Raw genomic sequence first — 10,155 nt, 5'->3', positions numbered from 1 at the left:
GAAACCCTGGGCTCCGGTGACCTTTTTTTCCACCGAAACACTCCTTCCATCAAAATCATCATGCCCTGTCGATGAGTGGTTCTATTGTCTCACCGAAGCCTTTCTTTATCCTCCCTTTTCATCTTCCACCGATATAGGTGCTTCGGTGAAACCATGCGTATCGAAGGCATGCCTTGTAGCATCCTCGATACCTATTTCCTCATCGATATCTTTATCGATGTAGCTTCCTTTTGTCTGATCGACATTTTTCTTTCGATGAGAACTTTCCTTTCGGTGAGCCCTTTTTATGTTACACCGATGGTATTATCTCCTCGAAGACCTTCTCCTATCGATGAAAACCATCTTTGCTCTCCTCGTTATCTTTTGACGATGGAATTTTTGTCTTCGATGAGTCTTTTCTGAGGTTCATTGCTGCTCTGCCAGGGTAAGTTTTAAGACTAGAAGGAGGTTCATTGTTGCTCTGCCAGGGTAAGTTTTAAGACTAGAAGGAGGCAAGACCTTACATTAATTAATGAGCATAGGTATATAACCGTATTGGCATATCTCTCGTGAATATATGTGATCACGGGTATATAGGTATTATTATTTATGTAGCTATTGCCTTCTTTTAGGACTAACACTTACTGAGCTATCCTCATCTCTATTTTACCTTTTTCGATCCCATATATTCTTGATGTTTTGTCTCTTGTTTTGTTCTTAAGAAGCTTTCAGGCTTCAATGTCTCTAGGTTGCTTTAACTTAGCTTCGTAATCTTGTTAAGCTGTGTATATTCTTTAAGATGGTAGCTCCCCGCGATCTCTTTGCTGGCATACTTATGGAATTTGCCTTGTTAATATTTATTGAGTTTATGCTCTCCGATGGGTAATCACTCTTGCATTATGTTTTGTAGATTTTTTGAGACTAATATTTTGAGCTGTGTATCCTAACAGGATGACCATCCAGGCAGGTATGATATATTATATAAGTTGACCTGTTCGGTTTTCCTTTTCCTAACATTCTGGTGAGAGATTTTCTCAATATTTTGTGCAGCATATGGAGCAGAGCATGCTTAACCCCGTGTTTCAGGAATAGCAAGAACTTTCGCCCCAAATGGCAACAACACCCCAAGAAATGGACAATCTGATGCTCAACCTTACACAGAGGATTTCTACAGACAATCTTCATTATTATGGATAAGTTCCCTTTGTGATCTTGTATCTCCATTTTGTATTGCATTCTTAATTTTTCTGATCCTTGAGGGATCTGGGCTAGACCGGAGGTTTTCTTCCCTCCATTCTTTCCTACCGGTGCCCACACCGAATGGAGGTTTAAATGTAATTCTATCTATTTTTAAAAATTAATAAAATTCTTTGGCCTTGGCCTTTTATTGATAAAAAATAAAAATAACACAATAAATTTAATTAATGATTAAATTTATTTCTATAATAACTAATAAAATTACAAAGATACACAAATATTAAAAAAAAACTACCATAGCCAAATATCGAAACAAAAATTTAACAAGAGGGAATGATTTCTCTGGTAATTCCCATTCCTCCCAAATCTTGCAATTTCCATGCACAATAAAAATCTTGGCAAAATTTGCCATAATAACTTTTCCCAATTTTCTCAAAATTTAATCTACAAACATCCAAGAAATAACTTCTTTCCATAAACTATAAATTAACTTTAGGAATGGACTTTAGCCAAGAACAAGAAGTAATCAGACATGATTTTAGATTTGACAAACATCTTAACACACACATCATTTAGAAAGATAGAAGAAATAGAAATATTTTCTTTAAAACAAACAATCAAAAGAAGCCACCCAACCTGGTATAGCTTTCCTGGAAGAATTTTGTAGAAGAGAACCAATCCTTCAACAAACTTCCAAATAAATTTCTCTTCACCTAAATCCCTGACCTGTTTCCTGTGTCCCCCTAAAATAAAGACCTATTCCCCTTTTTAAACTAAAATTCTAGGTTGCATATATTTTTCCCAAAACCCTAATATTTAATTTTAGTAATAAAAACAATTTTATTTTCTTTTCTAATTTTCTAACAAAGGATAAGTTTACACACAATAATTAAAAATCATTTTTCTTTCTTTTCTTTTCTTTTCTCATGCAAATTAATTAATTTTCTAAATAAAGAAATTAAAGCAATACTTCAATTCTAATTAATTTTTTTATTCTTTTATTTATTTAAAATTCTAGGAAACAATAAATGAAATTAATCTAATTTATTTTTTCACTAAAATTTAAATAAAATATATTTCTAATATCATGCAGCTTGCAACTTAATTTAATAACTTTTTTTAATTAAATTAAATTTATAATCTCAATGCATAAAATACAAAATTCACAAATACCAACTATGAGATAACTCCATAAATTTAATTAATTAATTTAAAACCACTAAACACACAAACTGAGCAAACCTCAAGCAAATACTCATAAAAAGATCAAACGACAAAATATGAAGGCCGAACAAACTGACAGGACGACCAACTGACAACACTCACACGAGTGTAATTGAGTAAAATAGGGTCAACTACTATCTCCTCCACTTCCATTGGAAAATATAAGGCACACTCAGACCTGCGAAGCCAGGTGGAGACGATACCCTGTACCTACCCGGTACTTGTACCTGCAATATCCTACATCACCGAACCACACATGCATATATACAATATAGAAAACACGACATGCACATTGATGAAGGAGAACCGTGACGTTCCCTGTCTCACCGAAATGAGTGAAGGAAAATCGTCCCCTTGCATCCAATACACTCGCAGACACACAACATATAATTCCACATTGCATAGATAAAGTAAAGTGTTAGTATATAGCAATAATCCACAAAATGCCATAAATCACAAGTACTGAAATACTGCAAATAAATTATGCATCTATATCCAGATAAAGCATGAAATAATGTCATATAAGTCTGAATAACACATCATAGTAATGTATCCACTGGAAGTAAATAATAATAAAATATGAGTCTAATAAGTTCAAACGAGTAGGGGTGCTACATATACCACAGGTTATCTACGAGAAACCAAAAGTTATAGGTCCGCAATATGGAATACCCTTCTGAGTTTGGTGGAGCTCGAAGTAAAGAAGGCTGTAAAAGCCTTGTTGTGTTGTGTTTCCTTATCTTTAGTTTGTTGATAGTGTAAATCTGATGTTCTAGGTCCTCAATGCCATAACCTAGACATGCAATTTCTCCTTAGGATTGAAGATAGCAAAAAAAATTGTCAGCACCATAAACCTGGGAGGAAGGTGTAAGAATAACTATTATGCAAAAGGGGATTGTGGTGAAGATCAATAGTGGAGAGGGTGATAGCATGAGGGTTGAGAAAGTGGTGAGAGAAAGTAAAAGAGAGGAGGAGAGAGAAGTTTGTGAATAAATGGGCATGGAAGCACTAGGTAAAAGGAGGGACAATTGTTGAGAAGAGGTGTAGAGGGGTAGGATGTCATGGGAAGTATGTTGAATAATGGAAATGGTGGTAAAGGGAAAAGGAGAACAAGAAAAAAGGTGGACAAGGAAGTGTGGGAATGAGAAGGATAAGCCTCAGTTTTGATTTGTCCAATATTCTTGATAATGGCCATATTGTAAGAGGTAGTGACTAATAAAGTGTAGATTATCAACATGTGAAGAAAGTATTTTCTCGGCCTCTAACTTGCCAAACTCATTGCAAAAAAGTTAAAATTTAACAACAAAAATTTAATTTATTCATAATATGCATCATAATTAAGTTGTCTTTACTCTTAAAATAGGGTTATCTTAGGTGATCAATACCCTCCACCTCCCCACTTCGCCATTGCTCTCATTGTTTAGCACTTATTATGTTTTTGATTTGAGCCTCATTTTGAACTATTGAGATGCGATGTTGTGATTCTATATCCACCCACTTTTATTTATGAGAAATAGAAAGATGTGCTCACACCTTCAACATAGAAAAGTTTTCATAATCAACCCTTGTGGATGATAGGTTGAGATTAATGAAATGGGAGAAAGAATGGAAGGTGGGTGGGGGAAGGAGAGACAAGATTGAGGCTACCTAAATAGAAGTGAAGGAAATAGAAGGGGAAAGAGAGGTAGGTCACCTCATTTTGAACTATTGAGATGTGATGATGTGATTCTATATCCACCCACTTTTTTTTAATCAAAATAGAAAGAGTGCTCACACCTTCAACATAAAAGAATGTAAAAGAGTTTTCATAATCAACCCTTGTGAAAGATAGTTTAATATTAATGAAATGGGAGAAATAATGGAAAGTGGGTGGAGGAAGAAGAGACAAGATTGAGGCTACCTAAATAGAAGTGAAGGAAATAGAAGGGGAAAGAGAGGTAGGTAGGTTGGCATAAAAAATTTCTACAAACACGGAATTGTTGTTATTTGAAAACAGAAACACGTACATCTTGTCATTTGACTCCTAAAATTTCATCAGCAACGTGGGTTAAAACATCTACTCAAGCCCCTTCCATGTGACCAGTAGATTACTTTGTTCTCAATTTAAAAAGGTCTTTTGGTTTGAGAGCTTTCTTAAAGCGGAAAACCACGTTTGTCAATTTAAAAAGGTATTTTGGTTTGAGAGCTTGCTTAAAGCGGAAAACCACGTTTACCAAAACGAAGGCAACCTCTCAGGCTTTTTGACATGGTGGAAGTCCAGAGAAGGAATCTCAATCCGAAGCCAATGGCCAACATTTCAAAGCTCTGTAAAGTGTACTATTAAGCAAGATGGATGGTCAAAGAAGGCGATCAAATCCGTCAGGAACACCTACCAGAACAAGAATGGTGGATTCTCCTCCTTATCCTTTGAAGCTCTTTTGTAGATCACTTTTCATTGTCTTTACATTCTTCTGTATTTTATTCTGGTTACTTTTCGTCTTCGAGCTCCCCCTGGACTCAGAAGACCACAGCACCGTACGCCTATACCCCAAAAGACTAGAGAAACATTTCAATCGTAGAAATCCAAGTGCCGTTAAATCTCAAGCTTCTTGGGGATATCTCGGCGAAATGATGGTTGGAATGCTGCCGCAAGACCTGCCGTTTACTGTATTTGTTCCGGCCGAGCAAAATTTCCGGCATATTTTAGGCCTGAAAGATAATTCTGCCCGGAGAGAGAATTTTACAGACGAATTGGCTGTAAACTCGACGCTTGATAATACAGTGGCTGTTGTTTCGAGAATTTTAGGGTTTAGTACAGTTCCATTCCATTTGCTCTCGAGGTCCGTTCCATCAAACGGCGAGGTTGTTGCGGATTCTCTGTCTGGATTTAGTTTGCAAGTGGCTAAGTCTTCTAAGGGGGTTTTATATGTAAATAATATAAGCTGTGGAGTTACTGATTTGAAAAAGGGGGCAATTGTTGTTCATGTTGTGCGCGGGGTTATCATGGATGCAGAGTTTGAGCAATCTATGAGACCGGACGAAGATTAAGATTTGGACTAATTTTATGTTTCGTTATTTTAATCAATTTTTAAGATCTATGATTTTTGCCTTCTTCTGTTATGGTATGATTAAATATGATATTTTTAGTGGCTAAGCAACATGTAAAGTAAATCAATCGAGTTGCAGGTTCTAAGTATATTGTTCTAAAAGATTGACTACTATATAAGGTAAACGGAAAGAAATCAGTTGTTCAACTTCCAGAGGGGGATCTTATCTGTGAACTTCTTGTTTGGCTCGAAAATGAACATTTCTAAGTGATAATTAAGGGCTTTTAGTTTCCTTAAATTAACCGTTGAGCTACTAACTTACAAAAACGTTATCTTGGAACGGTCAAGATATAGTCTAATGCTATTGGAGGGAAGCTGAGCTGCGCTGCTTCATAGCGTATCCAGACTGCTGGATGTCCTTTAAACATTATTATAGGTTATAACACATAGTTTGCTTCATTTTAGAAATTTGAAAGATTGACGTCTATTGTATGCGTGTGAAAGAATCTTTATCCTTTCAAATTTTTTCTGATCTGACGATGGCGTAATAGCAAATAATGATTATTATTTATTTATTTTTTATAAACATAAGCGATTGTCTATGCACTGAAGAAACAAGTGTAAAGGTTGATGCTAAGACAAGCATCGAATACAAGAAGAGCCGTCAAGACAGATACAGTCAAAAGGCATAATCAGCAGACAGATATTGAGGTCCATGATTTGTAAAACGGCAAACAGAATTTCATTGGTCAGTATGGCTGCACCAGAGATGAATAATTCCAGCTTGAAGGGTGGCTCCGATATTGGCTAGCTTCTTTCGAGTGTGCTGGAAATCCACCCTACCGAATAGGTTAACTAGATTATGAATGAGTTAACTGTTAGACTATGTAATTGAGGCTGACAGATTTGTGACGAGTCTCTGTAATCATGTTGACTATGAGTTGCTAGTCTCCAAAAATCTTAAAGTAATGGAGACATCCCTCCTTGGCCAGATAAATTCCCAGTTTAAGAGATTGGATTATAGCATTATTGTTTGTAGTGGATACGCTTTGCTAATTAGAAGAATGATTCTCCCTCCCACAGCCCGACCTTGGTTACTCTTTGAGGCCCGTCAATGAAGAGTGCGAAGTCAGTGGTGGCGAGAGGGGCGCTACCTTTCTTGTTCTGTTTCCCATTCTTAGTGAGATTAGAGTTGTAAGATGCAGTGCCCTTGAGAACGGTCTAAACCCTGTGAGCTGATAACCCTGGGAGGGGAAATTTGATCTCTGAAGATAATATCATTTCTCACCTTTCAAATCTCCCAAAGGATGTGCTAAGGGACTAGAAGTTTGACATCAACAGGCTTTTGAGAATCAGTTCTCACTTCTTGAACAGAGGTTGGAAGATCAATTGCTGTCTGCAAAGAGTAGGGGATGACAACTGAGGATTTATGGTTCTCTCAAGACACTGCTACACTTCTCTAGCATGAGCACAATCTATGAAAAGATGATCCCTGTTTTCTTCAGCCACCTTTCAAAGAACACTAATTTTAGGCAATTATACCTCTTCTTCTCAGGTTGGCTAAGGTTGAGCTGCCGATTTTATATCATGATCCAAAAGAAGAAATTGATTTTAAGATGGCATCCTTGTGCCAAATATGTTTCGATTTTGGCATGATTGGAAAGTTACCACTAAGCAGCTGGTATCGTTTGTTGTCAGAATAGTTTACTGACCCAGAGATGCTACCCCAATTGAGCTTGTTCTCACTGCTGAGATCAATGGGAAGTCTTCCTACCATAGAAGAAACAAAGGCGAGCCAGTCATTTTGCATATCCAGGGGGATGTTAAAGCTCCAATTGAGCTTGGGAGAGCTCCGAAAGTTAACCACTTGATTTAGGAAGCCGATCTTCTAGACAGACAGCAATTAGGGGTTTACAGTGCCCTGAAATTATGTCCTTGAGAAGGTGGATTTTTTCACCATTCCCAGGCATCCAAGACAGTTAAGTGGTGATTCACATCATGACAATATCCAAGTTTCTCCAAATCAGAGCTTTCTTCACAACGAGATTGTTTTTGAGATGGCCATTGATAAGGCAATTGTATTCATAGGAAAGAGTCCTACTCTTTGTCCTTGTTTACAATCATTCTCCAGATAGTTTAGTAGCAAAGACTTTTTGGCTGTCTAAGAAATCTCATTCCAAGCCCACTTTTGTTTTTTCTCTTGGTGATTCGCTCTCACTTGAAAAGGTGAAATTTCCTTTGTTGTGCTTTCCCACTTCCCATATAGTTTTCCTAAAGAGATGTTCCATCTTACTCATAACACTCTTGGGCACACTAATAATTTTCATTTGGTAAATTGGGAACACAGAGTTTGTAAGTATGAGCAAGAGGCGTCAACCAATTAGTGGCCCAGATGTTAACCTTGGGTTTCAATTTGCACAAAATCTTTTCCTTGTGTATAGCTTTGGACAGATAAAAGGAAATAGGCACTCCTAAATAAAGGAAGGATTGTTTGGGACTGACTTTGAAACCCAAAATTCTGGAGATTGCAGCAGCTTCCCCAAGGTGGGAACGAGAAAGACAAATCACAGATTTGGTATTGATCACCAAGCATCTGTTGCAGCAGATTAGTCTTTGAGAATTGAGGCTAATCTGAGATATTTGGGGAGTGGCTCTTCCCAACATAATGGTTTCATCAGCAAATTGGGCATGATTACGTTGCTTTCAACTTTTGAAGGCAGGAGCACCATGGAGATTTTTTTGCTGCTGTTTATGTTCAAGAGTTTGGTCAAGAAACTTAGCTGAAATAATATACAAATAGGGTGAGAGAGAGCACGCTTATAGGCCTTCAGAGAGTCTAAAAACAATTGTTGGGCTTTTGCCCTAGGGCAGCTGATGTATTCCTTTATCCATCCTACTGCAATATCATCAAAGCTCAGTTTGCTGAGTTTTGAAGACTGCCTTGTGATTTAGCCTATCAAAAGTATTAGCCATGTCCAGTTTAATGGCCATGACCTTTTTCTTTATCTTGCTTGCTAGAGTGTATGGCTTCTCGGGTGAAGATGAATCCCTTAGAAATATGTGTACTTAGGACAAAATCAATATGCTTTTCTTGTTTAGGGAATGATCTTTTCAAGCCTTATAGATTAGAATTTGGTAAAATTTTTATAGGAAGAAGTGTAGAGGGAGATTTGTCTATATTGGTTTACGCTCACAGCTTGGGTTTCTATTGGAATCAAGGCTAGGAAGGAAGACATGATCCTTTGTGGAGTCTGTGGAGCTGTTCAGAATCTTTACTGTTGCCAAAAGATTAGTTTTAATCATAGTTGAACTACTTGCCAAAACCAAAAACTCGCCAAGGCCTGAACAAAAAACAAAGCAAAAACTCGGCAACTTAAAAAATTGCTTAAATTTAATTAGAAATGCATTTTTTTTGGCAAAATTCAATGAGAAGATGCATCCAAAAAGTCAATAAATGAGAACACAAAAGAAACAGGTTGAGTCTAGAAATATTTAAACGTGGAGTGAGAACAAAATCGCATCCTCATGAGGAATGCTGATGGCTGGAAGCAAAAAAGTAAATAGTTTTTGTAAAACTAAAAGTAAATACATCATTACATTCACATCTTCCTCTTCCCAGCTCTGGTAAAAACTAGGGGAGAGGTAGAACTAGAGGGTCTAGTCCTAGTAATCTGCTGTGGGCGTGACTGTGCCTCCTCGCTTGATATATTTGGCTTAAGCTATGGCTCGTCCTCCATCGTGGATGTAGCTCTGTCACTAGCTGCTCCTGGCATTGGCAATGACTCCTCATCCTCCTCGTCCTCATCTAGTGTGAAACCAAATCCACCCCCTCCTCCTCCGTAGCCTGCCTCTCCAAATCATTGATGTCATCCTTTGTAAACAATGGAGGCTGCTCCTGCGATGTCCAATCACTGTAAGAATCTATATCATCCAAATCAATTGGACCAGCTGGTGCTTCCTCTACCTTCCTTATGTGCAACCGAAGATTATATTGCACAAAGACAAGGTCATTGAGGCGTTTTTGAGCTAACTTGCTCCTCTTCTTTGTGTGGATGGCCTCAAACAAGCTCCAATTGCGCTCACAACTGGATGAACTACAAGGTTAACATAAAATTTTGAGGGCAATTTTTTTGAGATCTGGGGTATTTCGACCCCAACTTTGCCACGCCTCTGCAAAATAAAATTAGGTTGAGGGTAGTACCCCTCACTGGGGTTTGAGGGTGAGAAAGAGAGGGGTAGAGAGATGGGTCTAGATCTTGGGGGAGAGAGGAGAGAGTGAGATCGAGAGTGGTAGAGAGGGGGATAGAGGAAGAGTGATAGGGAGATAGATAGGTCTAAAACTCAGGGCAGACAAAGTAAGTGAGATCAAAAGAGCGAGAGAATGTTGATAGGAGCATACTGATTACTGAAATTTGACTAAGTCTGAAAATTTAAAAGATCTAAAACCGAGAATTTGAATTATAACTCCTAGAGATCTTAAAACACTCTCAAACATCCTACCAATATATACATGAAATATAACTTGAAGTATAAGATATACTTCAAGTTATATTTCATGTATATATTTTGATGAAGAGAATGAGACTGGCTTGAAAAAAATAAAAAAAAATAATTTTTTGACGTGTTTGGGCCTTTTTTTTTAATGCAGCCGAGATTTTTATAGAAACTCGCTGAGTTTTTGTGAAAGGGCGAGTTTTTCCCAAGAATTCGGTGAGTAAAAGTTGTAAAA

At 37.4% G+C, this 10,155-nt stretch overlaps 1 protein-coding gene across 1 annotated transcript; it reads left to right on the top strand.

Moving 5' to 3' along the window:
* The first annotated feature begins 4,518 nt into the window (after positions 1-4,518).
* LOC131065859 (uncharacterized) lies at positions 4,519-5,487 on the top strand. Its single transcript, XM_058000504.2, has one exon. The coding sequence runs from the start codon at positions 4,729-4,731 to the stop codon at positions 5,425-5,427; it is 699 nt and encodes a 232-aa protein (XP_057856487.1). The 5' UTR covers positions 4,519-4,728; the 3' UTR covers positions 5,428-5,487.
* Positions 5,488-10,155: the final 4,668 nt, after the last annotated feature.

Source organism: Cryptomeria japonica, chromosome 6 (genome assembly GCF_030272615.1).
Source record: "Cryptomeria japonica chromosome 6, Sugi_1.0, whole genome shotgun sequence".
Classification (NCBI taxonomy): domain Eukaryota; kingdom Viridiplantae; phylum Streptophyta; class Pinopsida; order Cupressales; family Cupressaceae; genus Cryptomeria; species Cryptomeria japonica.
Note: the sequence above shows the minus strand (reverse complement) of the source record. Positions and strands in the feature narration are given on the sequence as shown.